Genomic DNA, 22802 nt, shown 5'->3' with positions numbered 1-22802 from the left:
TAAAATGTGGGAACAATTATTTACTCATTATTAATTCATACAGATGATGGAAGCGATGACGTTCATGCAAAAATAACTGCGATTAGCTCAGATAATTGCTTACCACCTCCTCCGCCAGGTGCCTCACAACGCCTGTAGCGCGCTGCAGCGCCCCCCGGCTGCCGGGCGTGGTAGTTCTTCTCCTTGCCGCCGTGGTTGTGAGGCGTCGGCTCGCCGTGGCCGTCGTGGCATGCGTTGGCCCCCTCCTCGCCAATCTCCTGGCCGAGCTCCACCTCCTGCGGGTTCATGGCTGCCTGGGATTGCTTCCGACCATAGACTGGTTCCGACGGTGACGTGGGAGGAGCTCAGGGACGCATCGACGACGATCTCCCGACACACTCCGAATTCAAGGCGAGGGCTGCTGAGACACAGTCAACAGGAAGAGGGAAGAGGGAAGGGGGACATGGATTAACGTCGTCAGTCACAGCGACTGATTTCAGTCACTTTTTAGAGATTAGAGTGTCTATATCTAGTACAGAGAGAGAATGGGTCAAAGCAAAAGAAGAATATGCCAGTCTAACCACCGATCCGACACAGGGCTAAGGGGTACACTATGGCAGGTAAATAAAATGTTGGGGCATGAGGAGTTTGCTTCCGAGTTGCCCAAACTGCAAGTGCACATTTGAGTCTGCTATTTGAGAGCCCACGCAAAACTGCCCAAAATCACTTTCACCTAGAAAATCCATTCACATTTTTTATAATTCAGCTGACTGTGGAGACACATGCTGGAACTTTTTACTTTGAACTGTTTTATAGTTTGAGTTATTTAATTTAAACGCCAAATGCATTCTCAATGGCGAAAACACAAACTTTGGCACCACGTGTTAAAAAAAAAAAAAAAAAAAAGTGTTTTGATTTTCTGATTTTTTTTAATACAAAAAAATACAGACGTCCACAGACGTCTTGGGCTATGCACGTGCGGTAATACCCAGGACGTCCACAGACATTTTGGGCACAAAATGTGTTCAACACGAGATAAAATAAGTAACTTTTTTTAATTTTTTTTATTATAAATATTATTCTCTGGTATCGGTATTTGGCATCGGCTAACACAGAAATTGTGGAATCGGGATCGGATCGGGAACAAAATCATCCCTATTAACAGGTAATAAAGCAAATAATAATCGCCCTACTCAGTCCAGGTGAATGTTGCGTCGCGCATTATTGAACCAAAACACGGAAGACAGTTGACTGCAATCAATGACTCAAGTAGGCTACCCGCTTCTATATTATTCTATCACAACATCAGAAATTGAATAATTTCGATTTATTTTCCCCCAGCATAAATCTTCTCTTCCCTGGCATCTTAAGATGGGATGTGGTTGGGTGTCCACGGCCAAAACCACTGGCCTATTGCATCAAACTGGGGCGTCTTTGAGAACAACTGGGGCGACTTTGGCTCAAGAGGTAGAGCAGGTCGTCCAATGATCCATGGGTCGGCGGTTCGAATCCCGGCTCCTCCTGTCTACATGTCGAAGTGTCCTTGGGCAAGACACTGAACCCCAAATTGCTCCCGATGTGCTGGTTGGCACCTTGCATGGCTTCCGCCGCAATCGGTGTATGAATGTGTGTGTGAATGTAATGCACAATCTATGTAAAGCGCCTTGGATAAAGGCGCTATATAAATGCACCATTTACCATTTACCACACAGTTAGACGCTGCTTTCTACTCTCCCCTCGGCTCAAACACACAGACACACGCCGGCAGGAGGCTGCAGGGTTGTCATGGCGATGGTGAGTGTAAAGGACTCCCCACGGGAGTGGAGGTGAGGATGGGCCTGACCTTTTCCAACAGGGAGGACGAGCATCAGTGTTCTTACACACACACCACCACACCTCAAAATGGACGCCTCTCCCATCCCCAATACACACCCCCCCCCCACACACACACCCCCACATACCCCCCACCACCCCATGAGTCATCATGAACAGCGCTGGACAGAGACAAAGTACACTTATTATGTAGTGATGGAAGAAGTGCTCAAATGTTTTCCTTACCCCCCTTTAGGACTGAGACCAGATTCTACGAATGTCTTATAAATCCTGACAGTTTTTCCTGAAAACCCTGTTTCTATATCAGTGGCGATCAAACCGTCTCAGGTTAAGGACCCAATATGTAATTGGACGCCGACCCCCATCTGAAAATATGTTGTTCCAGGGACCCCCCCAGAAGCAAAGTTATGAGTTAAAAACGTTTGCAAGATATGAAAGAATATATATTCCAAGAATTGCGCCATAATTTCACGTTTTTTCAACAGCTATAGTTTAAAATAATGGTGACAGTGGTTAAAAGCTATGAGGCGACACAGATGTGTCCTCAGGTCTACATGGGTTAACACATTGACCGCAAGGTATTCATTCGACACTGCCACGGTCTTTTCAGTGCAGAGCCTTATTTTGAAGGCCAACGGGGTCCCGGGCCGTGAACCGGAAGTAAACCGTGGCTGTGCAAACAGCAGCGCGATCGTAATTTCACCCGAAAAAATACATTTTGTCCATCGGTTGATCATCGGTTCGTTATGGGCCGTGAATAAAGCTTGTTTTGACCAAAAACATTGAGGCGGATGGAGGCGGACTTTTCACTTTCCGGTTATTCATTTCTGGTTTTATCGGTCTCCTGGGAACCCAGAGCCATTCATACCTCCAGGTTATGTTCCCTCCACCTTACTTACACCAGACGGCGAAACACTCGCCTATGCACAGCCACACAGTACATGCTCTCAACCCCCCAGGCTCCAATACACGCACATTGGACAGAACCTTTCTCCACACTGCTGTCCGGGTGTGGAACAGCCTACCAGAGCATGCAGTTAAGTTGACTGACAGACAATGGCCTTCAAGCCTTTAAACGCAGAGTTCATATAGACATCTCCTGACCACCCCTCACATTGACTGACTGATGTATTTTATCTTACTTCACAATAGCATCGAATACAAATAAATAAATACAGCGAGCTCTATAATAACTACATTGGGATCCATTGGAATCCACTAGGTTCAAAAAAGACATGTGTCCCTTTTCTGAAAAGCATGCACGAGGATGCTTACGCACGCAAAAGCCCTTGTAGTGGTGCCGGTCCACGGGAGAGCAAACTGAATAGGATCTTGCAGGAACAAGAAGGTGGTCGCACACACTGACAGCCAAAGTGCCAATACTTGCAGAGTACAGGGAAACCAATGTTTCGGCCGTTAAGCCTTTTTCAGGGAATTAATTCCTTTTCTGAAAAGTAACACTTTTGGACACAGGTTTCCACCAGACAGCGACGATTTACCGTGCGGGTGGAGATTTAATTAAACGCTTTTCACTGAAGTGTTCTTCAGGTACTTCCAATTTGTTAGGCACAGGCAACACGCCAAGGCATTTCTGAGCCAGAGCCTTCCTCAGCGTGACAAGTGGCTCTTTAATGTCACAACCCGCGGTCACACTTTTCTCAAAGTTGACAGAGGAGTCAAAGTTAACCGACAAGCTTTTACATTTGTAAAAGTAGGCACAGCTTGTTTGGTTCAATACATCATAAAACCTGCAGACACACTTAACCATTTGCCCTTCTTTTTTTTTTATATATAATTTTTATCCCACGATTTTGTAACCCATTTTTCACCATGTGTCAATTATCTAATGTGATCCTGGGCTCTACACACCCTCCGCCAACCTAGTCCCCATATATGGGGGACATGGGGAGAGCAACGGACTTGAACTCATGCTTCCTTCATGCCTGAGTGTCCAAGTTGCTCCTTTACACCTGACAGGGGGGAGTTTCCCTGGTTGGACGTAGCACGTGGAAGGAACACGTTATTCCAACCAGTTCCTTTCCCCTCCATCAGGCGCCCCGTCTGACTAGGGGCAGGCATTTTAGAGATGCAGGATTATTACTGCATGTTTTTTGTGGGGGTACTCCACACAGAAGGGCCCTTTCGCCAACCCCGCCTCGGGTATGGGCACTGATGACACAGAGGAGGAAACACGCCGCCAGCGGGAATCGAACCCAGGACCTTCTAGCTGTGAGGCGACAGCACTACCAACTGTGCCACCATGCCCCCTCCCACTTGCCCTAGTTCTAATGCTTCGTGAGGTGGCCGTGTTCTTTCTTTAACCTTTTCATATATATTTTTTTAATGTTTATTTTAGGCTATTATGAAAGTGAAAGTTATTATTTTGTTTTTAATTTAAATAGCAGATTACACGCTCACGGCGTGTTGTGAGTTTGTTGATTAGCTATTCGTGTAGCCTCGGTACCCAGGCTTTCATTTTTGTCAAAAATTGAAATGTGCATCACATTCACATGCCGACGGCAGTGGAAATAGCACCAACCTGCTCATCGGGAGCAGTTCGGGGTTCGGTGTCTTGCTCAAGGACACTTGGACACTAACACAGGGGGGAGCCGGAGATTGAGCCAGGAACCTTCTGATTCCTATAAGCTGCTGCTCTACCCCCTGAGCCACTGCCAACCACTCAGTGCCAGATTCCCAAGTATTGTAACCTACAGTATACCATTATATAATATAATTGTGAATCATGTGTTTTATTAACCCATGAAGACCTGAGGCCGATTCTACAAATGCCTTGTATATCAGTCTCACATGCACTTTCAAGAAAAAAAACTTTTCTAAAATGTAAAAAAATAAATAAATAGATGTGCAAGCTCGCAGCGCAGTTCACGTTCTGAACTTGTATATCTGCTGTATTTTAACAGAGAACGCAGAACTCTAAAATGACTGTGGCTCAAGAGGTAGAGCAGGTCGTCCAATGATCCATGGGTCGGCGGTTCGAATCCCGGATCCTCCTGGATCCCGGATATCTACAGGTCGAAGTGTCCTTGGGCAAGACACTAAACCCCAAATTGTTCCCGATGTGCTGGTTGGTACCTTGCATGGCTTCCGCCGCAAACGGTGTATGAATGTGTGTGTGAATGGGTGAATGTAATGCACAATCTATGTAAAGCACCTTGGATAAAGGCGCTATATAAATGCACCATTTACCATGATACAGATGCTTTCCCGGATTTTAGTGGGTTAATTTATTGTATATACCTGTAGGGAATTAACAGCTCAGTCCTAATACTCCTCACACTCCACCTGAGTCTTGGTCGCTTGCAGACAGACAGAGAAACAAACACTTCTTTCAAACATTCATTCAGTGTCAGCAGATGAAAACGTCACTCAGACCACATAATATAATGAATTATAATGAATTGCATTTCTATAGCGCTTTTCCAAGTGCTCAAAGCACTTTACAATGGTTCATTAATTACATAATGGGAGGTGAAGCGGCGCACAGTCGACGCCAGCGTCCTCACTTCCCTCATTCACACACCAATGGTGGCAAGCTCACACCCGACCAACTCATTGGAGGCAATGTAGGGTTCAGTGTCTTGCCCAAAGATACTTCGGCATGTGGACAGGAGGGGCCGGGATTCGAACCGCCGACCCATGGATCATTGGACGACCTGCTCTACCTCCTGAGCCACAGCCGCCCAATAATAATAATAATAATAGGAATAAAGAAGCCAACTTCAACATGGTATTCTTCAATAAAGAAAAACATTTGAACCCAAAGGATTTCATGGCTAATCTATACTTGTATTGTAGTATTAAGTATTAAAGTACAAGAGCTACATTGGATACAATGGAACACATGGTTCTCTTTTCCATTTCCTAAAATGTTACGGTTTTGGACATACAAGGTTTCAACGATATGAAGGTACAATCGCAGCTTCCATGACCCTCACTTCTTCTGACGTATTATTGTCTCCACCAGGCCGAAGGCATGGGGAGAGTATGTTTTGCACTCCGTCCGTGTGTGCATCCGTCTGTCTTTCCGTGTGTGTGTGTGTGTGTGTGTGCGTCCGTCTGTCTGTCTGCGTACAGCTAATCTCCGGCACCGTTGGCCCGGTCAATGCCAAACTCTGCACACACACTCCCTGGATGAACCTCTGCCCCAAAATCTCCACAACGCCCTGTTATAGCGCCATCATGAGGCCGAGTTTTACAAAACACAAGACTTTATATTACTTGTACACATTTTATCCATACATCACGCAAATCGGTATACACTATCTCGACTGTCATGTGATCAACACAGACCTGTCCGCTTCCCCATATTCCATCCCGATTGGCTAAGATTGCCTTCCAAAGTTTGCAGGATTGGTCCATTTTGAACAAAATGCCTCAAATCATGAACACAGCGTGCGATTTCCGTGAAATTATGAACGCACATTCCCACTAGGCAGAGGAAGAAATGCCACTTAAATAAATTCTAATCAGCCTCATGGTGGCGCCATAACAGGCCAATTCATGTTTTCACCTATAACTGCACCGATCTGTGTACAACGTTGTATGCGCACTACTAAACATTACGAATACACAGTTACGTGTAATTTTTATTGCCCTGTTATACAACCAGCAGACTACAGATTACTACATTACTCCTACACATTTTGTCCAAACATCAGAAACGCTATTACCCTGGTTTGTCCTATATCTTCAGCATATCATCCACATTATGCTTGCTAACATCACATGTGCACGCCAGTACAACTGAGCGCTGCCTCAGAGCCATACTATCATCCACATTATGCTTGCTAACGTCACATGTGCACGCCAGTACAACTGAGCACTGCCTCAGAGCCATACATGCATGTAGTGCTGAATGTGATAACCACATGAACCCCAGCAGCCCTATATATAACCCATTTAGACCGGGAACCCCTATACGTAACTACACCTTTCAATCCAGGAACCCCTTTTGGGGTTTCTATGTACAGTATAGCAACATGTTTTTCAGAAAACTGAAGATTTAGAGGAACTTTTTATAATCTGCCTCAGGTCAAAATTGGATAATAGGCGAACATTCGACAAAGACAAGCGAACATTTGCTGAAAATAGGTCTACAAGTTGTGATGCCAGCGATTAGAACCCGGGTCTCCCACGAGGGAATGGACGCTTTAAAAATCAAACCAAAACCCCACTAGCCTAAAAGGGGAATTCCGCCTTGATGGCGGAAGATATTAGGTCTTTGGTCTTCGGGTGGAGGCTCTCAGCTACACCGCCTTATATAACGAGCATTATATTATTATTTTATGAAGATCATGGGTTGAAACACTACATTTGACAACTTGGGCTATTTCTTTGCCACGTGACACCATCATAGAACAGGATAAAGGATAAAGAATGTTTAATTACAGTATGTCTGTCTCTGTCTCCCCTGTGAACATGGGCCTTCTGTCCTCCGTGTTATCTACCGCAGACGTCAACAAATCCCCTCCAGCAGAGCCTGAAGGACTGTTTAGTCTGGAGGTTCTCAGACATTGTCAAGTCAAGGACCAATTGAAATTATGTTTTTGTTTAATATTTATGTGAAATTGTGAGATATTTTTGGAAAATTCTGAAATGTTTTGGAATTCCTTTGGACAATTCTATACAGTGCACATTGAAAAGAAAACGTATTTTGCAATTTATGCTTTTGGAGTGCTTTGACTTAAGCGCTGGGGTTGAGTATAGGCCTACTTTTCGTCCACAACTGCTTATAACATCTGGATGATTCTGTTGTTTTAGCTTAGATTTTGTTTGTGTCGGGTAGAAACAAAATCCAAGACAAACATAGCAAAAAATGGCAGATCAACAAGCTCAAAACATGGCCACTTGAAACATGAACAAGTTTGAGAACTACCGGTATAGAGTGGCTGCGATGCGATTAGCTGTGGCCTACATTTAGCGGTGGCCTAAATGTTAAGAGGGTGCATTTGTGACCGAAATCAGGGTGGGGAAATGAATAACCACACTGACCCCTCCTCTGACACTGCTGAAGTGCCCTCGAGCAAGGCAATGAACCCCCAAACTGCTCCAGTGGAGCTGCTCAGTGGCCAACAGTATGAGACTGTACTGTTTTTTTTAACAAAGGTTTTAGTGTGCGTGTGCCTGCGTGTGTGCGTGCATGCGTATCTACAAGCTCACATGCGTTGTGATGCGACGCATTGTGAGCTTGTAGATCAGCTATTTTCCAAAAGATTTTGTACACGTTTTGAATTGAAATGGGACATTCTGCAATATAAGTACTTGAATACATTGAGTACATTTTTAATACGGGAGTTCTACTTAACAACGTAACGGAGTACATCTACATTGCAGTATTTATACTTTTACTTAAGTAAAACATTTGAGTACTTTTTCCACCACCGAGCTTGGCATATATACTGTTGATAGGTTTATGAAATGATATCGCTGTGAGTTATATAATACAGTATGTTTTGACAGGGTGTGCGCGCGTGTGTGTGTGTGTGTGTGTGTGTGTGTGTGTGTGTGTGTGTCAGGGCGTTGCTGAATAAGAGCAGTCATGCTCAACAACTGCCACTGGGTAACTAGAGGTAAAAAAAAAGAAGGAAAAAAAAGATCAGCTGTGATCAGCTGCCATGGGTTGGCCAGAGGTTGACCCAATTCTGAAGTATTTACACTTTTCAATACTTTTACTTCTTACTCCACTACAACTCAGAGGCAAAAATGTATACTTTTACGCCACTACACTTCTGTTACTAGTTACTTCTGGGAATTTTAGAGCACTGGCTAGAATTTTTATTACAAACAGAAAACCACTTCCATTTAAATATTAGCTATATTAGATCCATTTTCAAAAGATTGTAATACATTTTAATACATAATGATACCTTGTGACATTCGGGACATTCTGCATAATGTGTATGTTTACCGTTTGTAGGCTATTTTGATGCTAATACTTAAATCTGTACTTTTACACAAGTACATTTTGATTTCTACATTGCAATTTGCAGTATTGATACTTCAGAAATGCAGTACTTTTCCCACCACTGAGACAGAACCATGTCTAGACAGCTCGCTTCATACAGAGACACATGTGGTAGAACTCTCTTGTTGAACTAAATTAAACATGTTAAATAAGCTCTATTTGCAACAAAGCTTGTTTTCATAATTTATCTAAAAACCCAGTGCAGACATTCCACCGTAAGGCCATGGCAAAATAAACCCATGACAAGAGTAACTAACCTCCAGGTGGCCTACAAAAACTTAAAAAATGTACCGTTGACTAAAAATCTAGAGAGATAAGGAGATGCCTCAAACACAACATAAAGCAATGATTATGATATTAATTTAGAGCTTATTTTAACAAGGAGATATCACTAATATAGCACCTATTTTTATATTATTTTTATCCCACGATTTTGCAACCCATTTTTTCACCCAGTGTCAATTATCTAATGTGTAATCCTGGGCTCTACGCTCCCTCCGCCAACCTGGGGAGGGCAACGAACTGACCACATGCTTCCTACAATGCATGAGCGTCCAAGACGCTTCTTTTCACCCGAAGGGGGGAGTTTCCCCGGTTGGACGTAGCGCGTGGAAGGAACACGTTAATCCAACCAGTGCCTTTCCCCTCCATCAGGCGCCCCGGCTGGCCAGGGGGAGGCAGTTTAGAGACCAGGATTAAAGTAGCATCAAGGTCCAATCAAGGACGGTCCATCCATGACAGTCAGGAAAAGATTCCAACTTGTCGGTGGCTTGTCGAAATGACAACAAACACCAGGACTCTCACACCGCGGTGGGAAAGAAGACCCTCCCCGTCCAGAGTAGAGCTGACCTCCATGAGACCCCCCATCCCCATATCATAACACCTCCATTCTCAGCCTTTTTCATTTCAAGGACGCCCAGTTTGGATATTGTCACTGTGCCGACTGCCGAGTTCAACCTTGTACGTCCAAAGCCGTTACTTTTCAGGAAATTGAAAACATGAACCTGTGTTCCAGTTCAATATTTATAAAAGCCACAGACACAATTTAGCCGCAAAAATGGAGAAATCAGAGTTACGTGTAAGGGTCCATTTGGAAACACTGTCCTTTTTTAGGGCACTCCTATGCCCAGCTTTGTAGACCGGAATGAGAAGATGTATGATGATAAGAGCACCCCTGACTTCACATGGGTGTGATTTGTTTTTAATTCAACACATCAGATTGGTACGCGCTATTGACCAGTACGCAAGTTATGGGTATCGGTATCAGGAAGGAAACAAAGGTATGGGTACATCTCTACCCTCGAGGACCCCCTGGGGGTCCCGGGAACCTACATTGAACACCGGTGCTCCACCACACCCAGTGTTATATAGAGCAGACACTCATTTCTTGCGGTCCACAGTTACAATCTTTCATCCTGTTACCACGGTAACCAAGCCAGCATGACCTATGTGCTCTGGCGCCGTCTCCATCGGTAAACGTGGGTGACAAATCATGTGACTGCAGCCTGCACCGCATGTCCTTGTTCCCCCAGCAGAACCCCAGAGAGAGGCACAGGCCCATAAATATTGTAAGCACAACATGCGTCCAATGGTGGAGAGTAACAGTACATTTCAGTCAGATAACTCACGAATAGATTGAACAAATATTTAGTATAGAATCAGAATACAAGTGTGCATATAATATTTTATCTTCGTTATCGTTCGGCTCTGCTACATTTTTCTCCCTGCTCGGCATAATTATACAACCATCATTAACCATTAAAAGCAGGGAGATAGATATACAATAACAACCCCCCCCATGGGGAACAGGAATAGCAGAGCTCACCGGTGGTGCTGGGTGGCGGTGGGAGCAAACCATGCATAACAACACCAGGAACGTATATGCAGAGGAAGGAACGCAGGAAGAATCCAGTCTTATGTTAGCTTAAATACCCGCCAAATTGGTCAGCTGATTGCCACGTCAGAGAATGACATGTGGCCACCATAATAACTGATAAAATACAGGAGCGTATACCTGCCCTTTTTGTTCCATTCCTAAGCCAATAATGCTGCTGCTCTGACAAAACTCTAAATCACTAATCGGCACAACTGATGATATTTCTAATGTGATTAATTTGTTCTCAAATCTTCTATTAACGGCTATAGGTGTGCCGTTATGCTAATTTCAACACGACCGGTATAGACTATTTCAACCAATTGCTTGGTCAGAAGAACTACCTGTAGTAATATAAATATTTCATTCCACTTTTGTCTTTTTTTCTCCTTTTTTGGGCGACTCCTCTGCGTACCACCAGAGGGCGACTCCTCTGCGTACCACCAGAGGGTGACTCCTCTGCGTACCACCAGAGGGCGACTCCTCTGCGTACCACCAGAGGGTGACTCCTCTGCGTACCACCAGAGGGTGACTCCTCTGCGTACCACCAGAGGGTGACTCCTCTGCGTACCACCAGAGGGCGACTCCTCTGCGTACCACCAGAGGGCGACTCCTCTGCGTACCACCAGAGGGCGACTCCTCTGCGTACCACCAGAGGGTGACTCCTCTGCGTACCACCAGAGGGTGACTCCTCTGTGTACCACCAGAGGGTGACTCCTCTGTGTACCACCAGAGGGTGACTCCTCTGCGTACCACCAGAGGGTGACTCCTCTGTGTACCACCAGAGGGTGACTCCTCTGTGTACCACCAGAGGGGGGCTCCTCTGTGTACCACCAGAGGGTGACTCCTCTGTGTACCACCAGAGGGTGACTCCTCTGTGTACCACCAGAGGGGGGCTCCTCTGTGTACCACCAGAGGGTGACTCCTCTGTGTACCACCAGAGGGTGACTCCTCTGCGTACCACCAGAGGGGGGCTCCTCTGTGTACCACCAGAGGGTGACTCCTCTGTGTACCACCAGAGGGGGGCTCCTCTGTGTACCACCAGAGGGTGACTCCTCTGTGTACCACCAGAGGGTGACTCCTCTGTGTACCACCAGAGGGGGGCTCCTCTGTGTACCACCAGAGGGGGGCTCCTCTGCGTACCACCAGAGGGCGACTCCTCTGTGTACCACCAGAGGGGGGCTCCTCTGTGTACCACCAGAGGGCGACTCCTCTGCGTACCACCAGAGGGCGACTCCTCTGCGTACCACCAGAGTGGGGCTCAAGTACCACCAGAGGGGGCTCAAGTACCACCAGGGGTACTAGTACCAGTGGTTGGGAACCTCTGATTTAGTACTATATACTTAAAACATTTTTTACCAATCATTTCCCTCTATATCAGTAGTGTGGTGGTGATAACCTGCATAAAAACACTGCCCCTTTGTTTTGGTAGACAGGGATGTTTTTTGGGGTCACCCCTATGTTCCCCAGGTTCTATGTTCTCTGTGTTCCCCAGGTTCTATGTTCTCTGTGTTCCCCAGGTTCTATGTTCTCTGTGTTCCCCAGGTTCTATGTTCTCTGTGTTCCCCAGGTTCTATGTTCTCTGTGTTCTATAGGTTACCCGGTTATGGTTACGGTTCATTCAAGTTCTGGTGCGCATCAAACAAACGCATTCTACTTCGCCAAAAAACAGGGTTTCGCTTCGCTTCCAAGCACACCTGAATTGCATTCACTGCATGCGTGAATGCAATTCGCATCAAATGAAGGAAATTAAGCAAACAATATGGCGGATGTTTGTCTGTCTGCGTAAACATAGAGTGCTGTCACTGTGTGTGTGGAGTGGGGACTTTAGTAATCTCTTTAAATATAAATACTTCAAAATTAAACAAACGTGTTTAGCTGAGCCTGATCTATGTAACTGTAGCTAACATGACATTTGCATAATAACACCATCGTTTTAACTGTGCAGTTTATGAATTGAACAAATTGATAACGTTCCCTGCTGCGGTTGACAACACACAGTGTGAATGCAAACGCAGGAAATTAAAAATGGTAAGAATGATGCAACTTCACCTCCCAATCACCTCCCAATCACATCGAGTCTACCAAAGTAGAGGGGAGAATGCAACCTTAAGTGCACATGCCGGAAGGCCAGTAAGGAGAGAGTTACAATAGTCAAGGTTTGATACGACTGATGTCTGGATAAGGAGCTGGGCTGACTCCTGGCTGAGGAAGGCTCTAATCCTTCCAATGTTATAGAGTGTAAACCCACGGGATCGAGTGACCGCTGTGCCTTGAATGAGAGCTGAAAGTCCAGGACAACACCAAGGTTCAACACCAAGGTTCAACACCAAGGTTAACGCCAAGGTTCTTGGCTGTTGGAAGTTTGGAACCGAAGTGTCTGCAGGTTAACACCATCACGCTAGTGCAGTGGCTGATGACGACTGCTAGCATAGAGGGAAATGATGGGTAACTGACTGTCTCCAGGCCTACGCAGGGAAATGATGGGTAACTGACTCCAGGCCTACGCAGGGAAATGATGGGTAACTGACTCCAGGCCTACGCAGGGAAATGATGGGTAACTGACTCCAGGCCTACGCAGGGAAATGATGGGTAACTGTCTCCAGGCCTACGCAGGGAAATGATGGGTAACTGTCTCCAGGCCTACGCAGGGAAATGATGGGTAACTGACTCCAGGCCTACGCAGGGAAATTATGGGTAACTGACTCCAGGCCTACGCAGGGAAATGATGGGTAACTGTCTCCAGGCCTACGCAGGGAAATGATGGGTAACTGTCTCCAGGCCTACGCAGGGAAATGATGGGTAACTGTCTCCAGGCCTACCCAGGGACCGCAAACTGCTAGCATAGAGGGAAATGATGGGTGACTGTCTCCAGGCCTACCCAGGGACCGCAAACTTTGTAAGGCATGTAATAGCCACTTGGAATGGGCTCTGAGAAATCCAACGTAGAAGTTATACGTTGGATTATGTTTTGTGTTTTGTGTTTTTATTGTAAAATGGGGCTTAAGTGGTTGAAGGTTATAAGTTATAACCTTCAACCACTTAAGCCCCATTTTACAATAAAAACACAATAAAGCCCTATAAGGCCTATTTCCACTGCAGTCAATGACAACAAACACAGTAAAGGTTGAAAATGGGTGAAGTGCACCTTTAAGTGCAACGAATCCGCAGTTTTCGTTGAGTAAACAGTGTGAGTACTTCTTCCAGCAGCCCTGCATGCGCGTGTACTGTGTACAGTCACTTTGCTGGGTGACCCGATGGCGATCATTACCATGGATACCAGCTAATCCATCACATCGAAAAGGCGAGTCACAGAGCCCCCCCTCCCTCCCTCCCTCCTCCCATGTATCGATTACTTACAGAGTACACAGCCCACAGCAGTGCACAATGTCACTGTTGTGTTTGTTCGCAGTCCTCGATTTCTGGACGGTGTTGTGATTGTTGATCATACATAGTTATTGTGGACAAGCCGAGCACTGGGGCCTGTCGCGATCATTACGCAGTCGCCCGATGGATTCATGCAATTCTTTTTGCATAACGTCTCTGTTGGGCAGAAACCTCTTATCTCAATATATATTTGTTTTTCTCGTTTTGTTTTTGTACATTAACGCCGCAACGCGTTCTGAGCTTGTAGATCTGCTACTTTTGCTAGTTTTGATTTTGAATTCTGAAAAGTAACAGTTTTGGACATATGAGCTTTCCACCCGACAAGAGACAATAATGATCAAAATCCTTTCAGTTCTTCTGCACAAATTCATACAAAAATTACCTACAAAATTACGACGCAAGATTGTAGATCTGCAAAGACATTTCGATTAACAACCATTGAGTAATCTAAATCTGCAAAGTAACTAAATCTGGCAAATATATGCAGTGGAATAGTAAATGTAAATACTCAAGAAAAGCACTTTGAAACTGTACTTATGGTGCAACACATGAGTAAATGTACTTGGTTTCTTTGCACCATGAATCTTCAGACTGACTAACAGGGGTCCACCAAAGCTGTGTGATAGGACCCTAGCATCCCTATTGGTTATCGGTGGGAATATTCACTGAAAGCACATCTACAAGCTTAAACAACAGGTCACACTGCGACTTGGTGTGAGGTTGTAGACCGGCTATTTTCGGCGAAGAGATTTGGCGTAGTAGTAAATGTCTGAAAATACACACTAACATGGGAGCAGCGCATGTTCGACAACCTTAATGCATGTTCGCCAACCTTAATGCATGTTCGCCGACCTTAATGCATGTTCGCCAACCGCATTGCATGTTCGCCGACCTTAATGCATGTTCGCCAACCTTGATGCATGTTCGCCAACCTTAATGCATGTTCTCCAACCTTAACGCATGGTCGAACTAACGGGAGGTCGGTCCACAGGGAAGTCCCCACACTGTTGGCAGTGCTGTCAAACAAGTCCATGTCTATGGTTGACTGCAACACAATTTTATACAGTATGTATATAGTGGGGGGTCCCTGCTTCATCTCTCAGCTAAAGGGTCCTCCTTGGCCTGCAAAACGTTGAAGACCCCTGCTTAACACCACTGGATGCTGCAAAGTGGAAAATGGCTTCGTATAGCCACAGAGCGAAGGGTAGTATATTACTAAACAGCCCCCTACCTCGGTGTGGGACAATTATGTCAAACTGTATCTTATTTGCTCTTTTTCCTTCTGTCTATATGGTGCCCTGACCATGTGGCCGTCCTACCCCAAACCCTGACCTAACCCTAACCGCACCCTAACCAGTAACCACGCAAATCAGAGCGACGTGTGAGTCTTAACCAGGCATACTGTTGGTATACATCAGACTAACGTCTGCCCCCCCCCCAATGGGAATAATATAGATGACAAGGGGCAAGTTCTGCTATCTATTGTTTTGGATACAGCTTGGTTCCATGAGACAGGCAAGTTCCTCTCTTGTATTTGAATATACAGGCTTTCTCCCCGTTTTCCCCTGAGAACTATCAGAATGTTTAATGTATGTTCCCTTACATGCGGGGCAGAGCAGCAGTCAGCCACTCAGAACACCTGTGACCAGACAGAGCTGTCCCTAGCTGCGCCCCACTAATACTTAGATTGTTTATGCTAATGGTTCTCAAAGTCTTTCATTTCAAGGACCCCCAGTTTACTATGCATTAGCCTATGTTGCGTTCACACGGGGCAGATGAAACAACGCAGTCTACCATTCATTGTTAATGGAAGCCAGCGTCATGGCGCTGCATGTACAGTAGCTGCTCCAAATCAACTCACAGCGTGTTTTTGCCTCGGTTCATCTGCCCGTGTGAACGCGCCATTAGGCCACAGTCAGATCAACATAACCCCCAGAATTCTCAAGAGTTATGGGCCATTAATTTGGCTCTTAACTGTCAACTATTTAGCCAGGGGAAATCCCCTTGGATCCCGACTCCAGGACCTCTGGGTCTGTGTGTGGGGAGTTTTACTCCCCACACACGCCGTGACTTTGTAGATCTGCTATGCTCAAAACCCTTTTGTAGATGTTTGAAAATGTCAACCGGTAATATGCTCCAAAACCTTTTGTAAATGTTTGAAAATGTCCACCGGTAATGGGATTCCCAAAATAGGGACACCAGGTACTGTAAGTGATATTTCTTGTGTATAAAAATATAGAGCTATTTTGAGTGTTAAATAGCTCTATATTCTGAACACTCTATAGCGATGATTACTATCAGAATACAAAGCTTTAGGTTTTTAACAATAAATGTTTAATTTTATGACCAAAAAATATCAAACATTTTTAAAACTAAGAATTTTACAAACCCTGCACATTTCTCCTCTCTTCCACAAGCATGTACGCATGTAGCCTACGCCAGTGGTTCCCAAAGTGGGGTACGGTGACCCCCAGGGGTCCTTGGGGGAGTTCCAGGGGGTCGCCAGCTAAATAATAGTTAGGAACCAAATGGACCCTTATGGGACTGTAACTCAGAGAGTGTACAAATTTCCATTTGTTCCATTTGTACACTCTCAGAGTTAAATTAACGATGATTTTACAATATAAATTGGGGGTCGCAGAGATAGAAATGCCATTAAATGGGGGTCCGTAGACTATTGCATGTCAAACTGGGGGTCCTTTAAAAAGGGTATCTTTGAAAAACAAAAAAGGTCCCGCACACTGTCACACAAAATGTTACTCTTTATTAGGTTGACGTTTTGGTCGAATAGACCTTCATCAGGACAGACTGGGGGTCCTTGAAATGACATGTAAACCAGTTGAGAATCTCTGCTAGAGCCGTAAAGATCTTCTCTTATGGGGTTCCCTGGCATATCGTTTCAAATGGGGGTCCACGGGGTAATTAGTGTCAATGTAGGTAACATGAAAAAGTTTGGGAACCACTTGCCTATGCGTCCTAAATGGTAAATGGTGCATTTATATAGAGCTTTTTTTATCCATAGAGCTTTACATAGATTACTTTATTATTACTTTATTATTTTTATCCGCCCACTTTTCGACCTCATGTAAATTTTGTTCCATTTGTACACTGTCAGAGTAAAGGGAGGTACTTGTAATGTCTGTAAAGTAAGTAGAGGACGAAATCCTTGCTGCATGGCCATGGATTGGAGGGAGGGGACACACCCTTCATGGCCATGGATTGGAGGGAGGGGACACACCCTTCATGGCCATGGATTGGAGGGAGGGGACACACCCTTCGCAAACCTAATGCCCTGTTCTGGAACCCACAGGGAGAAGGAAGGAAGAGGGGCAGACCACGACACACCTGGCGCTGTGATGACCATCATGACCTGGATGCAGATGTGACGAGATCTGGACTCACATTGGTCTAATTTCTTTGAAAGTGTCCATGTCTCGGAGCCATAGAGTAGAATCGGTTCAACGGTCGTCTTAAATAGTTTGAACCTCTTGCTAAGTTGGGATGACCAGATCTTATGCATGTCATTGCATGGGCTGACCAGGCCATACCCTTCATAGTTTCAAAGTCCTTTTGGGAAGAAGATATATGAACCCATTCAACCGAATACCCAAATACGTGTAGTCAACCCGTTTCAAACTGGAGTTCAAACTGCCTAAAGATCTATTTGGACCCCTATAGCGGACCCCGGACCCTATGTTGAGGACTATAGTGATGTAGGCCAATATAGGCTCTGCTGCTGGGATGCAGATTTAGCATCCCAGATGCTAAATACAGAAATAAAATGTAATCAAATGGGGTAGGCTACTAGGCACGGGGTAAGTGCGTTGAAATGAGAGAGGTCGAGAAGATGAGAATCAATCACTGCTGTAGATCACATCCTCAATCAACCGGATGCGGAGGAGACGAGTCAGACCAGACGACACACGCTCGCTGCACGCACTGCACACACGCCTAAAAAAATCAATGATTGACGCAATTCCATCGCAGCTGGGTGCGCTGCTTTCTGTCTGTCTGTCTGTCTGTCGCTGGCCGACAACAAGAGAGAGCCGACCTATACACAAGCGCCATCCCGAGCTTTTGACACGCTATCCGGCAATTGAGATGCTATCCATCCTCCCTCTTTCTCTCTCTCTCTCTCTCCAAAAAACGAAGGGGAAAAAAGACACCCCATCCCAAATGAAGGTGAACTTGTTCCACATACCGTACGGACCACGTCTATAATCATAATAAATGCATAACAATACGTCATTACATCGTAATAACACCGTTATAAATAAACACAGCCTAATACGGATTGTCTCCCTCGTCCCTGCACTCATTTCTGGAATTCTATCAGTCCTGCAGGAATGTGAGGCTGTCTAGAATAGAATAGATTGTAGCCCATCTATACAAAACGGTCTTGTAGGCTATAGATAAATATATATGAGAGGCCTTTAATGTGTGATCAACCATCACAAATCACTTGAATGCAACGCCGCCGGTAGCATGATGTACGCAAGACAAGTCACAAGTGTACACGCCAGAGTGTTAAATATATCTTCATCGTAGCCTAGACCTAGACTATGACTGGATTCTGGCTCTATTTCACATCATTCTGAACACTTTCCCCTTCACGCCAACAAAGTATGCGGTCGCGATTATTAAAGCTGAACGGATTTGGTTCAGTTTCAGCCTGGATGCATGGTTTGGTTTGGTTTGATAGCGATCAGCATCTTTACCGGCCCCGATTCACAAACAGTTAAAATGAATGAAAGAAAGAAAACACCCCAATCTTTTCCCCCCTTTGCACCGTCAAAAAAAAAGCCCCGTGTTGTCTCTCGGCAGTGTGTCATCAATAATGTCCAACGACAGGCGTATTGTTGGTTCCGTGCACCAGTCCAGAACAACATTAATTGGACTCACCTGCTTTTATTCCAGTGATGTTTTGCAAGCCTGCGATTCGTTCCACCACCACTCCCTGCAAATCCACCATCTTCCCTCTCTCTGCCTCTCACTCTCCCCCTTTCTGCCTCTCTCTCTCTCAGCCGCCCGGTTGAGCTCGGCAGCTGTCGGTCTGTGTGCGACTCGCAATGAATCCGCGCCCCTCCCCTTTTACACTCAACTCTCATTTACACACCGGGTGGGGTGGTCCGACTCGGCATCTAGTCATGTGTCAGTTGAAAATGGCTTTGTCTACTGCTTTTTCTATTGAGATAGATTTGTCCCCCCCCCCCCCCCTAAACCCCACCCTCCTCATGTATTATTGCATTTAAGACATTGATTGTCAACCCTATGAATCTCAAAGACACAGACGTACCCCCAATCTGCACTGCAACATTCAGGGTTAATTTAACCCTGGCAGAAGGGCGGTGCACTGGAGAGAACACTGCATGGATGGAGGGGCAGGTGCACAAATGTCACCAAAAGGGCAATCCAACAACATTTCTAAAACACCATAGGCCTATACTTGCAGGAGTGGATCATGTGGAACTACTAGGTCCTGATATGGGCCAGGGGATTCGTCTCATATAGCATAGACTGCATAGTGAGGGTGTGCAGAGAAGAAATTGGGGTGTCCCTGCTGAATAGCCAATGCAAAAAAAATATCTAAAATGACACGGATGCTTTTCTAGCTTTAATGGGTTAATAAACTCACTCAGATTCAGGCAGCTGCTTGTTGATGTCACTGTTCAGGTGATGATGCAGAAGTCTGTCTCTCTAATGAAATATGCAAAACAATAAAACTATAGATTGATAAACTTGTCTTAAATCTCATGCCTCCCCTCTCCTCCTGGACCATGGCTCCTCAGCCCACACAGTGTGGCAAAAAAAAGTGCAGGCCTGGCAGCAGTGTGTGTAAAAAGCTACTAAGGCCTCATTTACACTGGCAGACAAATCTAGCCTGAATCAGATCTGTGCCACATCAGGATAGAAATCTGATTGGTTTAAATGGTCACATGACTCATTTAAACAAATCAGATTCCAATCTGGATGTGTCTCAGATCTGATTCAGGCTGGATTTGGCTGGCAGTGTAAATGGGGCCATAGACACCGTTTGTTATCTGGGGTGCTGCACTCAAAAACTCAACTCATATCATCTGTTGTGCCATTTGATGTTGATGTGGAAGAGAGGAGGGACTACACACTATTCTGAAAAGTTGTGATCGCACTCGAGCTGCCCACAAGGCACAAGCTTTGAAATACACACAGTAGTTGTGCTAGGGCTGGTTTCACACAATCACTGTGATTTCCTTTCATTACAACACATTATACACTTGTCAGGTGCAGGTGCACACACCAGAAACTACTAATGTCATCATGATCTGTCCACAGTTCACTGGCTGATGGTTGGTCTCGAAGGAATTGCATGTCACTTACAGTTACTCCCGTTAACATCAGTTTTGAATTTAAAAGAATAAATAAATGTCAGGCTCAGGTGAAAAGAGATAAACCACAATGGTTTGGGCTTTATTGCCATTCCTTTACCTTAATACCATAAAGACATTAGGTGACACGGGGGGTGGGGGTGAGTGTGTACTAGTTACCTCTAGTAAAACTTAGGGCTGGGCCATGTGGACAAAATCAAACATCACAACCATTTTGACCAAATACCTCAATATCGTATTTTCCCCCAAACATGTGAATACACGATCTAGTGTAGATCTACAGTGTAACACGACATGTGATCATGTAGATTCTACACTTTCACGTGTCGCGTTGCAACACTTGTAGACTTGTTGCAACACTTGTAGACAAACACTTTGTTTTAAAGTATAAAATAAGGTGATTAAAACCAGGAAAACACCACACTTATGCCAAATCACGATATTGATAATCCAAGATGATATTCTAGTCTCATATCACAATGTTGAGAATATGGATATTGCCCAGCCCTAGTAAAATGTGAGACATTCTCTTAGTGCTTGTGTGTTGAGCTGAGAGTACATACAGTAGGGCTGCAACCAACCATTCTTTTCTTAGTGATTATTCTATCAGTAACTTTTTCGATTAATAAAGAAGCAGGTTGTTTTTTAGTCAACGAAACGATTAGCCACTTTAAGCTGTATTTTTGCATACTTTGTGGCTCAACAGTGTCAAGTGCTCAAAATTGTGAAAATATCCACCTATAAGCTTGTAGATCTGCTATTTTCACAATTTGGCATTTTCTAACAATAGAACAAAAAAACCCTTCACCAATAATGAAATGGCCAAAATAGGGATCGATTATTAAATTAAACCATTTTTGTTTTCTGAAAAACTTCAAATATTTATATAGCATCACATTTTTTTAATTTTTGAATACTGTACATACTGTACAGAACCCCAAAAGGGGTTCCCGTCCAGAAGGGTACTTAAAAACACCCAAAGGGTTTCCCGTCCAGAATGGGTTAAATAAATGAGTATCTACTTATTTTTTTCTTAAATTGATTATTTGGAGCGTTGCAGCCCTAGCGGAGTAGAATGTGGTCGGAAGCAAACAGCATTCATTGTGTTTGTACAGGATCAACTGTGCAGCCGCTGACCAATGACCACTGGTCAACATGTTCCAAAGTAGGAAAAGCTATACGAGTTACTCCTCCTGAACATTGAAGAAACATCCACTCAAAGAGTAGTTTTTAATTGCAAAAGTCTATATTCTTTTTTTTAAACAAAGCAATGTTGACAGAGAAGGCAGCCAGGGCTGCCTGTCGTCGTTGCCAGCTATATGTCGGTGACAGAAGAACAGAACAGAGGACAATAGTTGGAATATTAGGGTTGACCAACCTACAACCAAAGTAATAACTTTGACTATTATCCTAAAATAGTCTAACCTGACTCCGCCAGATGGGGCAGCAGAGAGTACACTGGGTTCTCCCCTCCTGCTCCCATCTGGGAACTCTCAGGCAGACTTGATGCCCGGCCACAAAACGGCCTGGCCAATCAGCAGCAAAAAAAAAGCTGCTGCTAGAAGCTGCTGCTGATTGGCCAGGCCGTTTTGTGGCCGGGCATCAAGTCTGCCTGAGAGTTCCCAGATGGGAGCAGGAGGGGGGAACCCAGTGTACTCTCTGCTGCCCCATCTGGCGGAGTCAGGTTAAAAATAGTCCCCTGCAAAAAATAAAATATGGTTATTGTTTTTGACCTGTTGCTAACTGCACACCATGTCTGGCGTTTACAGTAGCATGTAGCACCAATGGTTGTAGCAGGAACGTATTTCCCTAGTGCTCTATCGTTCAAGCATTAGAAGTACCGCACACGTTGATAAAAGACAGTTCATGTGGTTAGGCGTTTTGCTGTTTTTGTTTAGCTTTGTGTTGGCAGGACGTTTCGACGTGAACACAGCCATGGCCTAATAACCTTTCAGTTAGTGATCATCACAAGCCGTCTAACAGTGTTTCCCAGACTTCTTTCAGCTAAAGATAAGATAAATGTGGCATCTCCCCCAGGACCGAAACTTTACAAAAATACATTGTGAATTAAACACTTTAAGCTCTTATTTCTTGAGCTTTTTTTCTTAAATGATTATTTATGGTCCATTTTGACGTTTTCAGAAATTCCTTTAAAAAATACTTTTCAGGAAACAAATTAGTTTTTCAATCTATTGAAATAGTATATTTACGACCCATAAAAACGGGTCCGCACCCCAAAAATGTATTCTGATCCATTGTTTGGGAAACACTGCTGTCTTGTGACATTTGCAAGCTTTTTTGTTACGTAAGCTTTGATACTTTAATTTCTTTGCTACACACTAACTTGTCAGGTACAACACTGAATGACATGTTAACGGTC

General features: G+C 44.7%; 1 protein-coding gene across 5 annotated transcripts in view; it reads right to left on the bottom strand.

Moving 5' to 3' along the window:
* The window catches only part of apba1a (amyloid beta (A4) precursor protein-binding, family A, member 1a), a 43308-nt gene extending 23484 nt beyond the window's left edge, over nt 1-19824 (bottom strand). The window contains exons 1-2 of one of the 5 annotated variants that reach the window (XM_079516624.1): nt 19693-19824; nt 104-397 (exon numbers count right to left, since the gene is read on the bottom strand). In XM_079516624.1, coding sequence (XP_079372750.1) covers nt 104-287 — 184 coding nt within the window. In that variant the 5' untranslated portion in view covers nt 288-397; nt 19693-19824. Of the gene's footprint in view, nt 1-103; nt 401-18959; nt 19096-19692 lie in introns of those variants that run through there. The other 4 variants (XM_079516625.1, XM_079516622.1, XM_079516626.1 and 1 more) reach the window with 4 other exon arrangements.
* Between the last annotated feature and the right edge of the window lie 2978 nt (nt 19825-22802).

Source organism: Electrona antarctica (assembly GCF_951216825.1).
Source record: "Electrona antarctica genome assembly, chromosome: 12".
Lineage (NCBI taxonomy): Eukaryota > Metazoa > Chordata > Actinopteri > Myctophiformes > Myctophidae > Electrona > Electrona antarctica.
Note: the sequence above shows the minus strand (reverse complement) of the source record. Positions and strands in the feature narration are given on the sequence as shown.